At 42.7% G+C, this 23,419-nt stretch overlaps 1 protein-coding gene across 3 annotated transcripts in view; it reads left to right on the plus strand.

Moving 5' to 3' along the window:
• The window catches only part of MME (membrane metalloendopeptidase), an 84,020-nt gene that overhangs the window by 39,808 nt on the left and 20,793 nt on the right, over positions 1-23,419 (plus strand). For all 3 annotated transcript variants that reach the window (XM_083504108.1, XM_083504106.1, XM_083504107.1), the window contains exons 4-15: positions 464-625; positions 2,539-2,619; positions 5,036-5,131; positions 5,237-5,355; positions 6,649-6,714; positions 9,018-9,152; positions 11,138-11,239; positions 13,672-13,808; positions 13,916-14,009; positions 18,690-18,818; positions 21,971-22,069; positions 22,866-22,946. In XM_083504108.1, the coding sequence (XP_083360234.1) occupies positions 464-625; positions 2,539-2,619; positions 5,036-5,131; positions 5,237-5,355; positions 6,649-6,714; positions 9,018-9,152; positions 11,138-11,239; positions 13,672-13,808; positions 13,916-14,009; positions 18,690-18,818; positions 21,971-22,069; positions 22,866-22,946 (1,301 nt within the window). The remainder of the gene's footprint in view (positions 1-463; positions 626-2,538; positions 2,620-5,035; positions 5,132-5,236; positions 5,356-6,648; positions 6,715-9,017; positions 9,153-11,137; positions 11,240-13,671; positions 13,809-13,915; positions 14,010-18,689; positions 18,819-21,970; positions 22,070-22,865; positions 22,947-23,419) is intronic.

Raw genomic sequence — 23,419 nt, forward strand, 5'->3', positions numbered from 1 at the left:
AATCTGATTCAGCCAGATCCATCTGAATTGACCTGGTTTGGTTTGTGATGTGGGCATTAGCCAAATCTGGTGCCACTACTTGTCATCTTTTAAAGTGACCCAAGTTCTGAATCACATCAATCAACTGTAAAGTTCCCCTCTCTGTTCACAATCTTTTTCTCAGGGTAGAATGGAAGAAATTTTGTAACTCTGTAACTGAGTAGGTTCATTGTGTTCATCATGAAAGCTATTCCCCAGTGTAGGTACAAACCAATGAATCAATCTCTGCTTGGAAGTATGCTCCACTAATTCTCAACAAAGCGTGTAGTTGCAAGGCTACCAAGATCTATAGAAAAACTTTACAAAAATGCAACTACATTTCATCCCTTTTGTATTAGTAATTCAAACATTGTCTTGTTTTTCTTCCATAAAAACCCTCATTTTTATTTTTTAAAATTTCCTTGGTGTCTGTTTCTTGTGTCAGCTGCCCGAATCATCAACAACATGGATGCTACTTCTGAGCCTTGCAAAGACTTTTACCAGTATGCCTGTGGAGGATGGTTAAAGAAGAACATCATTCCAGAGACGAGTTCCCGTTATAGTAACTTTGACATTTTGAGAGATGAACTCGAAGTTGTTTTGAAAGGTCAGTGGGATATAAATTTGTGAACGAAACATTTGGAACCATTTGGTCTTCTCTTCTTTTCCACTCCTCCAACTTTGTGCCAGGAGGTCATGCGCTTTATAGAAGTTCTTCCATACTCCAGGCTGCCCAAAATCACCCTAGTCTGTTTTCCTGTTGTGTGGACACAAGCTTAGGAATTGTTCTCTTGTGTCTGGCAAAAGCAAACAGAGACCGTTTCAGACTCGGGTGAATTTCGGCCCTAGTCTGAAGGAAGAGCACAGCATTGCATTCTGACTCTTTGAACAGCTGAATCCACTGTCCTTGTGACCCTGAAAGAGTGGGCAGCTGTCCTAGGTGTGAGAAGTAGGTGGGTTTTTTTCAGGCCAACTCAGCCGGGAACGATGCTAAATTTACTGGCAGCAAATGTTGGCCCACCTTAGGTACAGTAATCTAGGCATTTTCTAAACATAAGCATATGGCAACTCTATCAAGCTATGTATCTTTTCAAAACATAAAAAAGGAGGAAAGTAAATTCTGGCTTGGAAGCAAACACTGTATTGGTTTGCGTCTCAAACTTCTCTTTGAACAGTGCTTTCCCATTTTTTTCCAGGCCACCACCTACCTAGTTCCATAAACTCACCTCCAGTACCTGCTATTTAAAGTATTGTTCAGAATGCTGAACATGAATGCAATGTAATCAATAAAGGGAAAAGTATCTAGGATTTGTAGGAAGGAAGCTTCCATTCTATACAGTTTCTGAAACAGGCAGCACGTTCATAGTTAGTTGCATATGTTGAAAGAAGCTGCTAAAGACCAAAACGACTGTTGCAGAGAAGAAGAGAGCACAAGAAGGAGACTCTAGCAAGTTACTTTGTATGTTACGCAGTGTAATTTGACCTTGTAGCGCACTGGCGGTGTTTGTAAATGTTTTATAGGCGCATAAATGTGATGTTTCTAGTGCATCTGGTTACATGCATATTTTTTTTTAAAAAAGGAAGAGCAGCCTGCATTCCAAATTAGATAAAATAGTTCTAGGAACACTGTCCGTGTTACTTATAGCTGTGACATCCAGTGAGGCTGAGAAGAGAGGCTAGATAAGAATGTGAAGTGGACCTTAGAACATTTGCAAACTTAAGAGGCTTCAAATTGCGCTCTTTGGTCGAAGTTGTCTGTTATTGTTACTGAAGGTGCAGTGTGAACCGATGCCTGCAGAACGGAACTGAAATATAATCGGAGTCAAGTGTGGATTTCATGCTCTTTATTCAGCTCATAGTAGCAAGGAATGGAAGTTCCCCCAAAATGTCTGCTTTATATACATTATTTACACAATGGGCCATGTGATTGGCTAATTCCAGGATTCTCTTGTAAGCCAATCAGGTTGCAGATTCATTTCCACCTGGAGCTGGATTGGGTGGCTCCTGCAGACCGCCTGCGGATCCTATTGTTCTAGGACCAATCAGACTGCTGCATTTTGGATCCTATTCAACTCAGTACATAACAGGAACAATTTAAATTACATTATATCAGGAGCGGGGAACCTTTTGAAGCCCAAGGGCCACATTGTCTTCTCGGCAGCCTCCTAGGGGCCACATGCTAGCGGTGAGCAGGGCTAGAGACAAAAGTGATCAGAACAACACATGGGAATTTGGCCTTGGGCCGTAGGATAGTTTCTGTGCACACCCCACATTATCCTCTGCCCCAGCAAAACATAATGCATGGTCCAGATTCCAAGATACATTTCAACCAGGCAAAGACACCCTAGGAGGGTGCAGAGCAAGACAGTTGAGGAGTATAGCTTGGGAGAGCAGGTGTGGCAGAGAAAGGGGGGGCAGTCATGAGGACACATGGAGACACCTGGGGAGGCTGCATTTGGCCTCTGGGCCTGAGTGTTCTCCAATTCTAATTTACGACATTTGATTCCCCCTTCTTTTCAGACGTCCTCGACAAGGCAAAGAGTGATGATATAGAAGCTGTCAAGAAAGCAAAAACGCTCTACAGGTCTTGTGTAAACGAAAGTAAGTTCCTTCGCAAATTGCCACATGGGAGAGACATAGGCCACCCCAGTGTCCCTGTTTCCCAGGGATGGTCCAAGATTTACAGTTTCTGATTTGATCCCAGAATGTCCCGCTTTTCCTCAGGACACTCCCTATTTTCACCGGAGAAGTGTTGGAGGGTATGGTAGGATGTCCCTGTTTTCATCAGAGAAATGTTGGAGGGTATGGAGTTATCCGACCCCCGAGCCAAGGACATAAGTAAATTTACAACCTTTAGAAGATGTCTGAAGGCAGTCCTGCAAAGCAAAGTTTTTAGATAGTGTTTTGTTATGTTTTTATATATGTTGGAAGCCGCTCAGAGTGGCTGGGGTGTAAATAATAAAATTATTATGATGGAATAGGACATCCCTCTTTCCATCGAAGAAATGTTGGAGGGTATGGAGCTCTGTTCTGTGTTCTTGCAGCTCCCAGATAACACCACTCTGTAGCAAAAAATATTCCATTTGGCTCTGTGGCACCCTGGTAGGATCAATGTAAAGACATGTATGACCTGTGAGGGGAGAGAGACTTTCTGTTCCTCATGAGGCAACCGTTTTTCCACCTGCCTTGATCAGACTATGGCTTTGAGAACAGCAGCTGCTGTGAAGAGAGGAGTTCTGGGATATTTTTTTTAAAAAGTTTTATAAGTTGTGCTTCTTTGTTTCTCAATTTGATCCTTTTACGTGGTTTTGTAAGTTTTGTGGTATTTTATGCATTGTGACTTGCTGCTACTTTTACAGATTATAGATTGGTAGTTCTTTATAGTGGTTGAACTGATTAATTATTATTCGCTGATGTTTAATTTTACTGTTTACTATTAGGTTCTGATGGATTGTTGAATGTTGCTTTGTTTGATATAAGCTGTTTATTTTAAAGTTATTGCGACTTTTATATTGGATCAGATTGTTACTATTAATGCTTGATGTTTTATTATGTTTTTATGTCTTGGAAGCCACCCAGAGTGGCTTGGGCAACCCAGCCAATATTATTATTATTATTATTAGTAGTAGTAGTAGTAGTAGTAGTAGTAGTTGGTTGCATTTATACACCGCCTTTCTGCCAAGGCACCCCATGCACTCTAGAATTTAAAATATTAACAGGAACAAGTGGTGCAAAGTATGATCAGACCGACTTCAGGAGCTGATGAAAATAGAGGTGTATCTGCAGTCCTATGGCTGTTGATGGTCCCTGGGTTTTGCCGCACAATATGATCAGTGCAGTATAGTAGAGCCTGTTTTAAATTAATATTAACAAAGGGGTTGGCTTATCTTATTCTCTCCATGCTTCTTTTTATTTTATTTTATTTTATTTATTTCTATACTTTAATTTCAACATATTTTATTATTCAAAAAAGCAAAAGAAACCTTTAAAAACCCATTCCTATAGAATATTATGATATGTAAATATTCTGATTGCAAATTTCAATATATCTCAGCAATATTTAGGGGGTATTTGAAAAGGCCAATAGACAACTTTTCTGGCAACTTTTGTGGTGGGTTTCAATCACATACCAGCAAATTCTGGTTGCACATTTGAAGCTCTTGCACAGCAAACCCACTTTCCCCACAGGTCAAAATTATTAAGAAAAAAGGAAACTGATAGGAAAGTGTGGAATACAGCTTGCTTTGATGCAATGCCATCTAACATCCATGCAAACAAACCAGGATGAATGCTCACTAAATAGCCAACTTTGTCTAATTTCCCTGCAAACATTTTCCCCCTCAAAGAATTCTGGGCACTGTAGTTTGTTAAGGAATGCTGGGAATTGTAACTCTGAGATGGGTAAACTACAGTACCCATAATTCTATGCAGGAAAGTATGTGCTTTCAATATGCTTTAAAGGTATAGTGTGTACACAGCCTTAGTTGATGGGTTTCCCATGCAAGTAGCTAGCAGGATCTCTTAGGAGGGTCCTGCCAACACCTGAAAATGCATTATTGTAGGAATCCACTCAAAACACACGGAAACAAGCCACAATAGAAAAGAAGGGACCGCAACAACTTAGCAGATATATCCATCCAGGATGAGAGGAGAGGAAACAGTAGGGGATAAATTCATATGGAAATTAACACAAGATGTAAGACTTAAATGGGTTTAGAATTGATACAATTGAAAGGAAGTGCTAAAAAACCACACCATATTCTCTGTCAAACTCAAGTTGATAACAATTTCTGTCTGCTAGCTATCATTTCCCCTTTTGCTTGCAAATTTCCTCGCCCTAGCCCCAAGAACTTTGGTCTCAAATAAATTTTGCCAGGGGATAGAAAGCTTCTGCAGAAGAAACATGTGTGTGTGTGTGTGTGTGTGTGTGTGTGTGTATTTAGGCTTATTTCCATATGTCAGTGTCATGTACTTTTGAGACAAGTAACTCATGGAAGTTTTTCCCTCCACTCACAAGCCACTATTGATAGCAGAGGAGGCAAACCACTCATTGACATCTTGCCAACTTTTTCTGATTGGCCTGTGGCTTCAGACTCCTGGGAAGCCGATTACGGTAGGACTGTTCTTCTCCAGCTCCATTTTCAAATACTGTATATTCATGAGGGGTAGGGTTGCATGTGTCAAAATGCTGAGTGTGAGCGTGTTTTTGCTGTTTTAGGCGCCTCGTGGAACGCAGAGAAGTCTATTGCAGAATTAAACTCCAAGTATGGAAAGAAGGTCATCATTAGCCTGTTTGTTGGTACAGATGATAAAAACTCCACGCAACATGTAATCCATGTGAGTTGATCACGCTTCGAAAGGCCTTGCAGCTTCACACAACCACAAGGAGGTGTGAGTTCAGCAGTGGCCATCCATCTTTCTCCTACAGACAGTTGTGTGGCAGTCACTGAAGGAGTGCCATGCATATATACAACTAGCTCATGCTCTGTGAGCACATAGGCATAGCCAACATCTTGCTCTCTAGATGTTGACTCCAGCTCCCATCAGCCCCAGCCAGTGTGGCCTGTGATCAGATATGATGGAAGTTGTAGTCCACTGTGGAGTGCACTGTGTTAGCTACCCTTAGTATTTTTGTTCATTTTTCTTGTTTAGCCATATTTTATTATTAAGGGAAATCTGTTACAATCAATCATTTCATTTCAGGTTTCACGTAATGTCAGACTCCCATTTTCCCTGCAATGTACGGAATATACTTAGTCAGGCTAAGTCAAGATGACATGATCTTCTCTGAGAATGCTATTCAAATTCTTTAACAGCAACACCAATACTCTTACCCTGTGAGAGTTGACTTTTAGGTGAACAGAATGTGTGTTGCCTTCAATGTTTTTGTTGTGGGGGGCATATAAATACTAGAAAGGTGTGTGGGTCAATGCCACCTCCTCTGCATTTCCTTTTCCCCATGTCTTAGGATAGGGATATGGAAACTGTGGTCCACCATGTGCTGCTGGACTCCATCAACCCAACCCCAGCCAGCATGGCCAATGGTTAGAGATGGTGTCTGTAGTTCAACAACATCTGGAGTGCCACAGGCTCCCCATCTCAGACTTAGGTTCTATATTGCCTCCTTCCCCGCTCCCAGTGGTAGTCCACAAAAGGGTGTGCCTTGGAAGCACACAGCTTGGGGCTGACAATCGCAGCCCTGTGAAGACTTGGGATCCATGTCTTGGGACCCTACATGATGCTGTCTCCTATCATTGATGATGTCTCAAAACATAGCCCAAGGTGGTCCCGAGAGGAAGGGCATCACCTCCCATCTGGCCTCCCATCAGCTGCATCACATTGCTTACTTGGCAGGAGACAGTCAAGGCGCAAGGAGGTCAGCACAGGGCTGGTGCTATGCTTGCACCAGATTGACTCTGCCCTTGCACATGCACCTCCCCAACAGCTCATCCCTACCCCTCCCAGTAAGCACAGCAATATAGTTGAGGGGACGATAGGTTTGTGACACCAGTCCTTCCCAGAAGCCATCTCTGTGGGAGAGGCAGGTGCCGTGGTCCCCAAACATTTATCTGCCCGTGGATTGACATTCTTTCTGAAGCCTGTGAACATATTTTACAATTGGTTTTATAGATCGATCAGCCTGGACTTGGACTCCCTTCCCGCGATTACTATGAATGCGCTGGAGTATACAAAGAGGTACGCTGGGACAAGGATCTCCTACAGCTCTCTCTTGAAAAGAGAGGCTCCAAAAACTGCTCGCTTCCTAACTAATTCCAAAGCCTCACTGAGGCTAATGTGCCTGTAGTGGATATCAGAAAGGCGGTCTTCACCACCTTTCTGATGTCCTGGTTTCTTTATACCTTAATTCCTTCTGTATTTAAAATGAAATTGTCCTATCACATCTTGAAATTCTTTATGTTCATATTGTCACATCAAGTTATGCCCTTTTGATGCCTGGCACAGGAAATTCAAGGCAACACTGCTGGCCTCATTCACATGGGCCCCATTGTGCAGGAACCTACCCTGCATATAGATGAGAAAGGAGCCTGCGTATGAGCCAGCACCCAGTGTGGTGGAATTGGTTGTGTTGACCTAAATCTGCCTCTGTTCTGCTAGTCAGTGTAGATAATGCTGAGCTAGATTGGCCATTGGTCTGACTCAACAGAAGGCAGCTTCCTGTACTCACTTTGGGAGTAGAATCTTTGATAAGAAGCAGAACATCCATCACAGGCACTGCTAGCCCAAGTCATTCTGCTGCTTGAGTCCAAGGGCAAGATAGCACCCTTTAATTTCACACGTGGAATCCAACTGGACCCACAGTTCAGTTGTACTTCAGCACTGGTGATGGGACAGCACCTCCCATCCCATCATTCTGCCTCATGGTAGGGCCGGCTCCGATCACAGAACTTCCTACAGATACCTGAAGAAGATACACTGGTTATTTGACTACACAGGAATCATTGTTCCTGTAATGAGTATATGGTATCAGCTCATCCACTTGATGCCGCAGTCTAGAAACCACAGTTTCAGAAACTCAAGTAAGGTGCTTAGGAAATCTGCAATTTATGCAGTAGGTTTTAAGTACACATTAGGAAATATGTAATTATGCTCATAAGGAAGGACTGGTACAGCATTGTGATTGGTCTTAATTAGAGACATATAACCATTTGCCAGTTGGGTTTGTTATTATTGTTAACATTATTTTGACATGGATTGTTGTGAGGCCCTCCCACCCACACTCTGAGCTAACTATTCATTTTCCTTTTCAATAATAGTAATTTAACAAAGCTGTGACTGTTTAAAAAGATAATGCACAAGGGCAAAGAAAAAAGGGTGCATGTAAAAGAAATTATTGTTCAGGGAAAGGGTAAAATAAAGTAGAATGGCACAGCACACTGAGAGTCAAACCAGATGTCATGTTAATCCTGCCATGGGAAGTTGGACTTCCCATTCACTCAGATGGGAGTTTTTTCTCTCCTGAAAATTGAATACACAAGAAGCCTGATTCAGCTCAGGATCACAGTAGGGGACAAATGGCTAAAGTCCCTTAGGCCAGGATCCTGATCCATATTGAGCCCCCTTTCATTGACTATTTCTGCAAGAAAAATCCTGCACTTAAGAACAAATGTCATGATTAGCATCACATCTAGTTCAGTCCTCAATGCAGGACTTGTGCAGACAGCAGCATCCCTAGAGCACATTCTCTCCTCCCCATCGTATGTAAGTTCACTTACCCACAAAAGGAACATCACCAGATTGTGCATTTCCCCATCCTATTTAATTAAATGAATGTAAACTCCTGGTGGTTAATTTGGGCACGTTATGTTCTTGCACCTTTAGTCTCGTACTTGTCCTTTAATGATAGAATTGCAGAACCTTAGAGTTGGAATGAACTGCAAAAGTCATCTAGTCCAACTCCCTGCAATGCAGGAGTCTCAGCTAAAGCATCCATGAGAGATGGCCATCCAACTGCGGCTTAAAAACCTCCAAGGAAGGAGAGTCCACCACCTCTCGTGGGAGTCTGTTCCACTGCTGAACAGCTCTTACTATCAGAAAGCTTTTTCCAAATGTTTAGTCGGAATCTCCTTTCTTGTAACTTGATCTGCACTGAGCTAGGTTGGATAGATTGTTATTTTTTATGCTTTTTTGTATTTTGCAGAGCACTTTAAAAAAAGTTGGAGAGTATTGGGACTGGAGAGAAAAAAATGTGGTGGGGTGTTGATTTTTTGCACAACAGCTGCCGCTGTTGCAGACAAAGCGAGGGGAAACGATATCATGGAATTCCACACAATTCATGGGAAATGTGGAGAATCCAATACAGGCATGCTGGTTTGGGGGGCAGCCTGATGCCAAGTTTATTTCTGCCCGAAGCTGCAAGAAAAAGACAGTGCCTACATCGCACAAGTATCAACTTGGCTGTTCTGCATAACATCCAACATGCATTTGCAAAAGTGTTTTTTTTTTCTCCCTTCCTCCCAACCTCCTCTTCCCCTTCACAGGCATGTTCAGCCTATGTTGAGTTCATGATTTCCGTAGCAAAGCTGATCCGCCAGGAAAGAGGTCTTGCGATCGACGAGAACCAAATTTCCACAGAAATGAACAAAGTTATGGATCTGGAGAAGGAGATTGCAAATGTAAATAAGCTCTTCTGTTTTCATGCACACAATTAACTGTTTTCATGCACACAATTAACTGTTTTCATGCACAATTAACTGTTTTCATGCACACAAAATGTTTAGTGTGGGGATCTTAAGCTGTTCTTGGAGGGTCACCCAACCCACTGGAACTGATTTTCAAGAAGGTGAGATTGGTCAAAATACCCTCCCCACCTTTTTTGCTAGTGGAGCTGATGAAAAGCCCTTCTTTAATGGAAGGACACAATTAGATTCAGCCCTTTTCCTTCTCCTTCTACAAACTGATACAATCGGTGGTGCACATTATGGATCTAATGGTCTTATGTGGGGTGGGTTGGCTCTTTCTTTAGATGATAACATGTATTGGTTCACTCATTTTATACTGAAAACCCAACCCTGCTGATTCTGTTGCACGGGCATTTTGACTTCTGTCCCAAAGTCATGCCTTGATGACACCTCTGTGTGGGGTGTGAAACACAGAATAGTCAAATACAACATTCCTAGAGTGGACATGTTTAGACATGAAGAGGGATGTTTGTCCAGCCAGTAGATAAAACTTCCTGTTTCCTCCTGTGCTGGGACAAACTTCCTCGACATGTGACCAGATGGGCGTGACCTCACCTGTGCAGGTAACAAAAGCACAGGACTGGCCACCACATCTCTCTCTTCTCCATTTTACTTTAATCAAAGAAGCATCAGCCTGAGATGCTTCCGGCCAAGAGAGGACAAAGGAACTATCTCCCTATGGGATAGATTCCAAGTGTATATATTTTGTAACTTAAGTCTGACTTCTGGGATCCATCTGAGTACAGAACGTGTGAGTAAACTCTTTTATACTTTTATATAAGACTGTGTTGTATCTATTCCTTTTAGGAGGGAATAAAGTGGAATTACCAGGAAACTTATTTTAGAGGCTTAAGCAAGCCTGGCAAAACATTATCTGCTGTGTAAGTTTTAAAAAAAGGAGGGTGTTACTCTGCTAAATTGTAGAACTTGTTAACACAAGTTGGGAAGGATATAATTAAACAATATATCCTCTCCTGCCTCCCTGAACATTCCCACTCAGAAGAAGTGGGAATTGCATTGCTGTCTAGTAAGCAGAAAGAGAGTGACATAGATCACACATACTACAAGTTAACTAGAATCCCAGGAGGGAGAAAGGTTGTTTTCTGCTGCTCCAGAGAAGCGGACACGGAGCAATGGATCCAAACTACAAGAAAGAAGATTCCACCTAAACATTAGGAAGAACTTCCTGACAGTAAGAGCTGTTCGACAGTGGAATTTGCTGCCAAGGAGTGTGGTGGAGTCTCCTTTTTTGGAGGTCTTTAAGCAGAGGCTTGACAACCATATGTCAGGAGTGCTCTGATGGTGTTTCCTGCTTGGCAGGGGGTTGGACTCGATGGCCCTTGTGGTCTCTTCCAACTCTATGATTCGAAGAAGAAGAAGAAGAAGAAGAAGAAGAAGAAGAAGAAGAAGAATCATAGAATCATAGAGTTGGAAGAGACCACAAGGGCCATCGAGTCCAACCCCCTGCCAAGCAGGAAACAAGAAGAAGAATTGTATACTTGCTTTAGTAGACTGAAGATGCTCACAGCTACCACATGGGATGGGAGGGCAGAACAGGTGGCTAAGTGGGGGAGAAGATAATTTCCTTGCTGCGATTGTCTCTCTGGGCTCCTGGAGACAGCATCCTCCTATGTTCTCAGGGATGTAGCTTACAACTGAGAGCCTAGTTAAACAGATCAAGGGGGAAAGAGGCAGATAACTTTTCAGGCTATCTATTTTTCAACAACATCATTTGACTAATAGAATTAGCTAGCTATGTGATTTCTGATTTCTGCCATATTTTAACAAGACAGCTTAAGCACCTTCAATTATATGATTTAGAGATCTTGGTGCCTATTTGTTTGATGCTTCTATGTGTCTGTTTTTGCTGTTGCATCCTCAAAGAATCTCCTCTGTCTCCTGCTAATTTGTTTTTCTAGGCTACAACCAAAGCTGATGACAGAAACGACCCTCTCCTGCTGTACAATAAAATGACACTCGCCAATGTCCAGAAGAACTTCACTTTTGAAGTTAATAACCAGGTAAAAGATCAATAGCAGGTTTTTTCACCTTCCGTGACTGGCTATAATCAATGCAGTGGTGTGACATGAACTCATCTTTTGAACTGAAAATGATGACCTAAATTTGTCAGCCTGTTGTATTCTGCCGTGAAAGCAAGAAAAAGGACAACAAAGGTCCTGATCCAATGGTGTGCATGGGGTGCCCTTTGAAACAATTGATGATCATGCTAAATAGTCAGAAGTGGCTTGTCCAGCAAGGCAGGGCTTCATTGCTGGTTTCCCAGCTGCAACATGACTGCTTCTTCCTAGAAATGAAGTGGTGCTGAGGTTAAGCCTGAGCAGAGCCAGTCCAGTGATTTCAATGGCGCACTCATGCAGCCCCTACCTTGCCACAGCAGCATATCTCTGGAAAGTGGGAGCAGGTTTTTTGTTTTTACTGGAACTTATGGGATCTAAAACATACAAGCATCAAGCCAGATTAAGAATGGCTGAAGCCTTGGAACTATGCTAATTAATGAGGCTCTTTCGCCATGTATATTTTGCTGGGTAGATCAGGATCCACAGAAAATATATCAAGTGTTTCATGTAGTTGACAGCTAGACAAAGTTTACTGGTAGGTATCAAAAATGGTTGAAGTCTAGCATATATTTATATTTTTAAACCACAGAGCCTAGGGCTTGTGGTTGTAGGTCAGCGGTTTGAATACCCGCGATGGGGTGAGCTTCCGTTGCTCGGTCCCTGCTCCTGCCAACCTAGCAGTTCGAAATCACATCAAAGTGCAAGTAGATAAATAAGTACCGCTCTGGCGGGAAGGTAAACAGCGTTTCCATCCGCTGCTCTGGTTCACCAGAAGCGGCTTAGTCATGCTGGCCACAAGACCCAGAAGCTGTACGCTGGCTCCCTCAAGCGCCGCAACCCCAGAGTCATCCACGACTGGACCTAATGGTCAGGGGTCCCTTTACCTTTTACCGTTTATCTAATACGCATTAAGGAAAGATGATTAATGTGACAGTTTCTGTAAGTCCAAAGGCTGAGGTCCTTGGCCTTTGTGACCTATTTATAAGCCTGTCAGTTGATTAAGGGACTTTTGTGTCGGTGAACATGCCTTTCAACCTATTAATTGTTTGGTTTGGTTTGTTATGTGTTTATATGCAAGGGGTGGGGGACATTTAATCAAAAATAGAGAAAATATAAAACAAAACTAATATTTCATGGGTCTTGGACATATTACAATACTACCTGCTGGTACAAGTGTGTGGCCCCAACTTTGCTGCCATCACATTCTGGCCCCATCCAGGAAACCAACAGTGACTTTGGGGGAGGGAGGGTGGCAAGCTAAGCAGATTCATCAGATCAGGTTTGGAACTAAAATGAATTCCTATCCCTCAAAAACATCAATATTCCACATCAGCAACAGTTAGCATCTAATAGCTAAATAGCAATCTGTATTTGGCAGTATACACAGCTATCATGTAGTAGTCAATATTGGACATGATATTTGCAATAACGTTCAGTAAATTTCATCCATTCTTTTACCATTTGGCAGGGAAATTGCAAACATGTTAACAGTCAAATATGATTTTTTTGTGCCAAATTCCAGTTCTCAAATTCAAATATCAAATCCTAAAAAGAAAAAAAGAAATATAAAATTGCATCCAATGTTGATTTAAAAAAAATTGGTTTGAATCAGGCTGCTAAAATCAGCTATGGTTGGATCATGTCCAACAAGTCCCTTTGATTATCAAGATTGTAATCACAACATAAGGGCACTTAGGATTGTTTTACAGCTCATTAACCTTAATTGAAATGAATTCAGCTTAGTTTATTGCCTATTGGCCAAGAGCTTCCAAGACACATTACTGGACAGAGGTTTGTTGTTATCTACCAAATGGGCTCCCCCCCCCCCCTTGTTATGTATGAGGAATTTGTTTACAGCAGCAGTCTGGCTGTGGAGAGCCAAAAGGCAACAGGCAAAAGCGAATGGCACTTTTCATAAATGACGAGGACGGTTTTAATTGGCCAGCACTGTTTCCTTTTAAAAATGGTTGCTTTTTCAAAATTTCAATTTTTATATAATATACTTCTGATTTTCACTAGATTCCCCACCCCACCCCAATATATAATATTAGCTTGCTATTATAGTTGTGGCAAGTTATTTTTGCTTGTGAGCCATCCTAGGTGAGGTTGTCAAGATGTAAATCCAATATATCATTAAGGAATACAGAACACAACAGACATATGCATGTCTACTTAGGAAAAAAGTCTCAGTGTGTTCAATGATACTTACTTCCAAATGAGTGTAGAGGATTGCAGCCTGAAATCTTCCCAAGGCACACAAGTCACTCAGCAGAAGAAACCATAAAAGAGTTAATGATCACCAATGCGTTTTTCTTATGCTTTTATTCACATGTCATAAGTTGAACCTACTTAAAGTGCATTCATTTTTCTTCCAGCAATTCAACTGGTTAACATTCATAAACCATATCATGTCAACTGTGCAAATTAATATTGGCGAAACTGAAGATGTGGTTGTTTATGCTCCAGACTATCTCAACAAGCTAAAAGCTATCCTTAATAAATACTCTCCCAGGTATGTATGCAAGATACATTTTAAAGTTTTTGCTTTTTACATTGCTAATACGTTCCACTGTTTAAAAAGAAAAGTCACCAGATTCTACTTCTTGTTTTATCATTTAGAGAAATTCAGAACTACATGAGCTGGAGATACATAATGGATATGGTAAACACTCTAAGTCGTAACTACAGGGACACAAGGAATAATTTCCGTAAGGTGCAGAAATTCATATTTTGTTTTATATTTAACATTTAAGATTTGCAGTGTCTAAACCATGGGTAGACAAACAGTACTTCTGTCTTGTCAGGATTCAGCCTCAATCTGTTAGCTGCCATGCATCCTCCAGCCACCTCCAGACACTCACACAGGACCTTCACTGCCTTCACTGGTTCTGATTTGAAAGAGAGGTAGAGCTGGGTATCATTCACATATTGATGAACACCCAACCCAAACCCCCTGATGATCTCTCCCAGCGACTGAATGTAGATGTTGAAAAACATGGGGGAGAGGACAGAACCCTGAGGCACCCCACAAGTGAGAGCCCAGGGGTCTGAATACTTATCCTCCTCCACCACTTTCTGAACATGGCCCAGGAAAAAGGAGTGGAGCCACTGTATAACAGTGCCCCCAGCTCCCAGCCCCTCTAGACGGTCCAGAAGGATGTTATGGTCGATGGTGTCAAAAGCCACTGAGAGATCCAGCAGAACTAGGAAACAGCTCTCACCTTTGTCCCTAGCTCACAGGAGATCATCGACCTGTGCAACCAAGGCAGTTTCAGTCCCATGACAAGGCCTGAATCCCGACTGGAAGGGATCCAAATGGTCCACTTCTTCCAGGTGTGCCTGGAGTTGTTCAGCAACCGCTCGCTCAATCACCTTGCCCAAGAATGGAAGATTTGAGACTGGGCGATAGTTGGCCATATTGGCCGCATCTAAAGATGGTTTTTTAAGAAGCGGTCTTCACTTAAGGATATCAGAAATGCCTCTGCCCAAGACCCTGAAGAGCCAATGTCAGTGTAGACAATGCCAAGCTAGATGATTCAGTATGAGGGCACTGTAGGTGTTCATAAAGTGTATTGCTGGCATTCATACCACTTGCTGGTAATGCAACCAGGTCTATGCACATCAAACCTAATATAAAATGACACCATTGGCTGTCTTGTTTCCTTTTGGGCCCAATGTACACTGCAGCTATTTGTCTTTAAAGCCTAAATGGCTTGGGTCCCAAATACCTGAAGGGAGCACCTGTCCGCACCTGTCCTCATGTAAATGCATGTTTTTGAAAAAAACAAAACAAACATCACATCCCTATCTATGCTCTGGCACATATAAATCTGAGTGCAACAAAAACTGCATTGGGACAGGCATGTAGAATTGATACGGGTGAGCCAATATTTAGAAAACAGATTTTAAAATGGTCTCTGAAATCCCAAGGCACACACGTACCATACAGTTTTGAGACCTACACAGGTGTCCTCCTGATCACAGCTCTTGCAAATCACTCAAGGGAAAAAGCAGACAATTGTTTGTTTACCTTGCCTTTTCTCCAAGAAGCTCAAGGGCCATGAGGTTTATATAAGTCCAACTTGTCCTCTTCTTGAACTGGATAAACAGGTTTCAGAATCTATAGAGGTGAAAGTACATGGTGATTGTTCGGGGTGCCCAGACATTGGCTAGATGGGGACGGGCAAAAGCTGGTTTGTGGAAATGTCATTGTGATTAGGAGCCATGGAGTTGGGCCAGCACATCTCTAGAAGGAAAGAAAGGTCAGTATAGCTGGATAAACAAAGGCAGAGCCAAGAAACTCATGTGCAATTTCTCTTCTGAAAAATGCACTGTCATTGGATTGGGACCATGCATGTTTTCAGACAGCGTATACAGAACGGTAAATGTTACATCTAATACAACCTCCCCCAACTTCTTGCCCCAGGTTGAAGAAAGTTGCTCCACTAGTTCTCTGTCCAGCAAACTGGAGTTTATTTTGTTCTTCTTTAAACAGGAGATTGCACCCATAGGAGAATTGTGCGTGGTGTGTGTGTGTCTGCTGTAGTCTGTGTTTTCCATGGCCACTAGTGAATTGACCATAGCAGATGGGTTCTGCTTATATTATGTATTCGATTTCTAGCTTGCTACTCCATCTTTAAGAAAAAGTGCCCAAGGCAGTTAATGAAACATAGAAATACCAAATCCATCATCACTATATGCTGCATTGTGTTACAAACAAAGGGCACAATCCAACCAAAGTTAAGTCCCATTGATTTCAGCGGGGAAGCGTACATGAGCTGAGTTGTCCTCTTGAAATAAGTAGGCCAAAAGGAGCTTAACTTTGACTGGATTGCAGCCCATGTTGTCTTTATTTCGGGATCTGAGATGTCTATATGAGTGTTTGTAGGGGTGAAACAAATTAGAAGTCGAAAGATGGCCCCACTCTGTTCAGATATTCCTTTGCAGCGCTAAATCACAGGCCCGTTGAAAAGAAAAAGGGGGGGGGATTCTGAAACAATGCAGTCTGCAAGGGAATTAGACTAGAGGCAGGCTGTTCTTTTCTTCCAGTTTTACTGATAACGCCTCCTCTCTGCCTCGTTCTTTATGCACTTATTAGGACCGAAAACAACCTATTTTTCCCCAGCGCCTTTAATTTCGTCCAAAGGGTGGAATTCATAAATGATTACTTAGAACTTCAGACACAAGGTCAAGTGAACTGGCAACTGTGGAGAAAGATACAGAAATAACTATTTCAGTAGTGAGGGAAAACGACATCATTTTTGCAACCTTGCTAGCTTAATTCACTGTCCACACACTAAGCTGTAAACCAGGCATGGGCAATGACCAATTGCTGCTAGACTGCAGCTCCCATCATCGCAGACCACTGGCCACGCCAGATGGGGTGAACAGTTTTCTCAGCATAGACCATGTTACCCCCATGTAGCGCTGGATATATTCATATGGAAAGATTCTACCGTGATCAATGGAGGTTTTTTGAAATGCACAGGTTGTTGGCAACATGTGTGGCTGATAAAGTGGGCTCCACACAGACACACTTTTGGTGCTGTGCCAGAGATGGTAGTGGCAGCAGAATGAACGCTAACGCCTCCGATTGTGGGCGCCCTTTGCGGGACCACGCACAGCACCCCTGAGCCACATGAGACTTATCAGCTGGTTGTGCTGGCCCACCTTCCTTACGTCACAGTAATTGGGGGTTCCTGCCAAACCCCGGTTCAAATAATCCAATCAGTGGCTTTGGTGAAGGCGGGGCCAGCCGAGCGGACCACAAATGAGCAGGCTTCAGAATCACACTGTATCCAAGCAGAAATAAGCAATAGAATTTCAAGAGATCCCTCATACACTGTTTCAAGGTCTTGTGGCGAAACCGGACCCCAAAGAATGTTTTTTCTTTTGACAGCACACTGATGTGGTAGGAGATAATGGGACCTTAAGAGTTATTGTGGGCTACAGTTGAAAACAAAGCAATGAATGGATTCACGTTTGTTTGTCTTAAAATTAAAAACTGGTGAATAAAAACTGCATTCCAGAACGTAACCATGAAATCTTCTACACTGCTATCACCCCAAAGCCAGCGTCTTTCTGAAGTCAGAATAACTTTGAAATGACCCTTCCGTAATAATATACTTCTTTTCAAAATATAAAGCAAGAAAACCACTGTGGTGGGCCGTGGAACGAAGAACTCAGCTTGCCAGAAGATTGCTTTGATGCTTACTAACACGACTGTATCAGATTTCTCTACCATAGCGTAGTTCTTAAGCCTCGGCTTCTTCTCACCTAGTGCAGCAAGGTCACTGAAGGTAGAATCTGCACAGCCCAAGGATACTGCTTTCTTTGCAGGCAATAGAAGGCACATGAAACAGTAGTAAGTTTCACTGAAGCTGCAAAGTTTCATCTAGCTCTAATGGTTTGCATGCAGAGCTGTGAAATTGACTGGGAGCTCTTTCTGCAGGGGAGAGATATGACAGTAATCCGTATGGCACTTGCAAACCGGTTCTTCAGGAAATTCCTCAGCCCACCTGTTGCTGGAGTTTTGAATTTGAGACTGAGTTCTGCCCTGCCAGCTTTCTTACAGGAAATAAAAACAGATGAAGCTGCCTTATAACGAGGCAGGTCATTGGGTCATCTAGCTGTTGTCATGGCACACTCTCCATGACTATGACTCCCATCACCTCCAACCATTTGCCATGCTGGCTACAGTAGAGTTGGAATCCGGCCATGTTTGGAGGGCACCACATTGAATACTCCTGGTCTACAATGACTGGTAGTGGCTCTCTAGGGTTTCAGACAGAGAACGTCTCCAGCCCTACCTGGAGATGTTGGGGATTGAACCTTGGGCCTTCTGCATGCAAAACCACTGCTCTTCCACTGAACTACCTGCCCCCCAGCATCCTTAAAGGTCACCAAAGGGAAAGGAAGGAACTCCTGCTGTATCAAAAAGTAGTACGCAACGAACACAGGCAAAGCCAGCTGTCTAGGTCACTTTGATTTTCATGGGGCTCATTCCCTGTAGGAAGCAGCCTTGGATGAATGGTGTCTCCACACTGGGCCCTCCATATTACCCAGAAAGTGGGTTTATATCCAGAAGAGGCTCACTGGTTGGGGCAGAGCCACTACTTTAGCTTTCCCGCAGGTGGGTCTCTGTCACTTACTGAGAAGAGGAGGAGGAGGAGGAGGCCAAGTGGGAGGTGCAGTGCTAATGCAATGGCAGGAGCAGCAGATGGGCGGGAGAACATTTCAGAGCTGCATGGGCTCACTTAACCTGTGTTCCTGTTTAAATATCACTTAATGTCTATTAACACCAAGCCCTCAAGATTAATTGAAAGCACCTAGTGATGCTACAAAGTCTCTCCTCTTGCTTGTCACTAATTTCACAAATGCTTATACTTAACAGGTGCTTTACGGCACAACATCGGATGCTGCTGTCTGGCGCCGTTGCGCAAACTATGTCAATGGCAACATGGAGAATGCTGTGGGAAGGCTGTATGTACAAGAAGCATTTGCTGGAGACAGTAAACACGTGGTAACACTCTTAGATCATTAACTGATTATTTATTTACTGGGTATTTAAACAGACATTAGCTTTGGATTATTGGTGGGAATGGCAAAAGCAGTGATGTTGTTGCAGCACAAAATACTTCAAGCCACTTTTCCCCCCTAGTGCAGTGGTGAATGAGGATGAAGTCGTAAGAGATCACTCTCTCTGTTTGGCACTCAGTAGGACAGAATTCTGGTGCCAAAAGCAGAGATGAAATTTTACATCTCGCACACTGAGGTTTTTTTTGAAAAGTAGGCTTAAGAAGCTGGAAGAGACATCTTTTGGCAGACAGGCTGATGATGGGATTATGTGTCTCTTCCTGGACTGTAAGCCAAGTTATTAGCTAATGATGCAGATTAGAAGTCCTTGCATGTTGTAGAGTGAAGGTGCTAAAGAACAGTAGATTACAGGAAAGGAAATTCAGTTTAATGCACTTTGCTGAAATTGGGGAGGGGTGTGTTAATTGATTCCCCCCCCCCATTTTAGAATAGATTTCCAAATACCATTTTATTTTTTATTTTGTCTAATGCTTCAAAAGAAACCGTTGGGGTTTGCAGCCTTCTCCACAGGAGCAGTGGCCAGTAAGGAAACATGTCAATAAGAATAATGTATCCCAAGCTAATCATGAGTCCTCATATAATCACAATTGCCCTGGATCTATGTATCTATGAAAGAAATGGTGATCTGCAGAGCTCTGTCTTCATCCTGCTGAACAGATGGTCAATGGAAGATGGGAAGTTTACTCCCACAACTGGGGGTGGGGGTGTCTCCATAAGCAGAGCAGCAGGTATTGCCATCTGGCCCTGTACCTCTGAGTTTGTGGCTGGAAGGATTATATTGATTATATGGGCTTCCTGATGCAGGCAGTTACCCCTCCACCCATCTTATGGTGGGTGAATCACCTGCATTCAGAGTATTCCTTGCTGGACTGGGAGTTTGGTGAATGTGTTCCATCTTCACAAATTTCAGCAACCAGTTAGGTGACTTGCCAGAGAGTGGAATCTATACAATGGGCATACATACCCCTAGAGAAAGACAAGCCACAAAGGTGATTAAAAAACACCTTTGTATACATGCATGCAGGACCAGATTTGGGTTTGATGAGGCCCTAAGCTACTGAAGGTAATGGGGCCCTTTATATGTCCAGCTGTCCTTTTGTCAGCAACAAATTCTTGCTGCTTTTTTGGGTTAAATATATGCTATATGGTAATTTGTGGACCTCATAGGTATCTAAAGCCATTTGCACATAACAAATAAGTATTTTATCAAAGCAATGCTTGAACTAAAATACAATTAAGAAGAAGTATATTAATAGTGATAGTGATATTTTAGGGAGCAGGCTAGCAGGCGGGGCCCATTACTTACATCATAGGAGCTTGCACAACACAAAACACTGTTGCTGTATGTAGGTTTTATTTTATTTTATTTTTTATCTCATATTTTGGAAATGTACATCCAGTGTCTTTTTTCTTTAATTTTTTTTGGGACCCCCAAGAGAGTGGGGCCCTAAGCTATAGCTTGTTTAGCTTATACGTAAATCCGGCACTGCATGCATGTGTGCGCCAAAGCAGCAGGAGGCCATACGTACATGTCTCATTACTAGTCTGCTGCAGAGTGAGGTGTCCCCGGGTCTACCATATGAATAAGACGGAAGCAGCTCAAGAAGGACTGGTGATTATATTTTCATAAAGGAGACTTGGAGGGTCACTTAGGACCAAACTAGATGTGACTCCAATCCTGAGAATGCACATATTGTTGCATTAATAGCAGCTGCGGGGAAGCCTAAGCAGCTTTGCAAATGGTGCCAATGGGGAATTTCTCTTTACATGGAGATGAGAACACAGGAAGAAAGATCATTGATCCATCCAGCTCAATGTTGCCCAGTAGTTGTCTGTGTGGTGTCCTGCGGACTCCCATCGTCCCTGACCTTTGGCCATGCTGGGTCAGGTTAATAGGAGGTGGAACCATAGATGTGCACTGCTTTGCATTAACTGGCAGCAACTCTCTAGGGTTTCAGACAGGGGACATTCCCAGTCCTACCTGAAGGCACCAGGAAGTGAACCTGGGACCTTCTGCATGCAAAACAGATGCTCTACCATTGCCCTTCCTAAATACAAATTGTAGCATTGGAATGGTGATTCTAGTCAGGACCACAGCAGGAAGAGAAAGAACTGAGCATCCTCAGCCCTCCTGCCCTCACAGTTATGAGGCTCTTCAAGCTTCCCAGCTTGGCTCCTGTTTACGTAACCAAAATGTGCACATTATGGGCTTTCATGCGAGTCACATCTTGTTTGGCTCTAAACTACAAGCTGCTACTGCTTTAATAGTATTCACTTCTCAATAAGGGATACGGGACGCGGGTGGCGCTGTGGGTTAAACCACAGAGCCTAGGACTTGCCGATCAGAAGGTTGGTGGTTTGACTCCCCTCAATGGGGTGAGCTCCCATTGCTCGGTCCCTGCTCCTGCCAACCTAGCAGTTCGAAAGCACGCCAACGCAAGTAGATAAATAGGTACCACTGCGGCGGAAAAGTAAACAGCATTTCTGTGCACTCTGGCACTTGTTACAGTCCTCCATGAACTAGTAGTGATTTAGTCATGCTGGCCACATGACCTGGAAAGCTGTCTGTGAAAAACACCAGCTCCCTTGGCCTGAAAAGTGAGATGAGTTCTGCACCCCATAGTCACCTTTGACTGGACTTAAGCATCGAAAGTCCTTTACCTTTTTTGTTACTAGCATCAGTGGTTCTGTTAGGAGGAGGCTAGGATTACAAATTCTCAGCAACCTCACCAAACTCCCCTTTCCAGGAATCTTTAGTGGAAGCCATGGCAGATGAACTAGTATTTAAACCAATATAAGTGTGCAGCATAGATATACCACTATATTTTCATTTGAAGGCATAGAAATGTTTTAAGTAACAAAGGTGGTTTTTTTTTTCTTTTGCAATAACTCCTCTCCTTGGTAACTTTGGCTTTGCCGTAATTTGACCTTGAAAAATAAAAACAGTCGTTGTCAGTCTATTTTGAAAAACAAAAGCCGATGCTTCCATCAGTGGCAACTGGGATGCAACATGCCAGAATGTCACCCATGTATGATAAAAATTGAATGATTTAATCTTGTTGTGCTGTACATCCTCAGGTGCAAGAGATGATCACTCAGATTCGTGAGGTTTTTATACAAACACTTGATGAGCTCAATTGGATGGATGCAGAAACCAAAAAGAAAGCAGAAGAAAAGGCAAGTTTATAATATATATAATAGAATTTGACATTTGGAGGCCAATGAAAGCCTGTTACTTTCTTTATCCAAAAGAGAAGATCAGAAATAATTCATTGCAAAGAGTGGAACAGGTAGAACATTCTTCATGTAACACAGGGTTTCCCAAAGTTGGGTCTCTAGCTGTTGTTGGACCAACTCCCATCATCCCTAGCTGACAGTGGTCAGGGCTGATGGGAATTGTAGTCCAAAAACAGCTGGAGACCCAAGTTGTGGAAGCCCTGATGTGACATATGGGCTTATTTCATTGTCATAGCAACATAGGAAGCTTCTTCATGCTGGTGCAGCTAGATCAGTATTGTCTGTGTTGACTGCCAGTGACTTCCTTGGGTTTCAGGCAAATTGCTCTCCTAGCCCTTCTTGGGTGATATTATTATTATTACCTGCTCTTCACTAGCAGGCCAGGTTACAGCCATCTAAAATTCAGCATGAAAAACAGTTAAAATATATCACAGTCCCAAGAACAGAGCCATAAAAATACATATCTCATGTGTCTGAAGCCATGGCAAAGAAGAGCAGCTTCAGGATACAACAAGGACAAGGAAGACTTGAGTTTCCCAACGCTTCCAAAACCACTTTGGGAACTGGTATCATAAGCAAAGTAGCAGTTGCCCAGACCACCACTCATTGACTGGGCTTGGTTTGCAAAATCTAGAAGAGCAAATTGAAAAGCCTGTAGATGACTTCTCGCCATCCCTATGATGTCTGAATATACAACTTGGTTCCAGTCCACCAGTGACCATGGTTTATTTTTTAGGCCATAGCAATCAAAGAAAGGATTGGCTACCCTGATGAGATTCTGACGGATACTAATAAGCTGAATGCAGAATACAAAGATGTAAGTACATATGAAAAACTATTTTGGACAGCAGAGAGTGTTAATGGTAGCAGATTTAATGGTAGCAGGTACCAAGTGTCTACATTGGAGGTATAAGTGAAAAGCCTTATGTCAGTCTGGTGTGGTGGTTAAGAGTGGTAGTCTCGTAATCTGGGGAACCAGGTTCGCGTCTCCGCTCCTCCACATGCAGCTGCTGGGTGACCTTGAGCTAGTCACACTTCTCTGAAGTCTCTCAGCCTCACTCACCTCACAGAGTGTTTGTTGTGGGGGAGGAAGGGAAAGGAGAATGTTAGCCGCTTTGAGACTCCTTTGGGTAGTGATAAAGCGGGATATCAAATCCAAACTATTATAATAATTATTATTATTATTATTATTATTATTATTATTATTATTATTACACAGTCCACACAGCAGTTCCTCTTTTCCAGCTGATGGGAGCCATAGTCCAAAATATATGGGGGGTGCGAAGTTGG

The sequence above is a fragment of the Podarcis liolepis genome (assembly GCF_965112155.1).
Source record: "Podarcis liolepis genome assembly, chromosome: 5".
Classification (NCBI taxonomy): domain Eukaryota; kingdom Metazoa; phylum Chordata; class Lepidosauria; order Squamata; family Lacertidae; genus Podarcis; species Podarcis liolepis.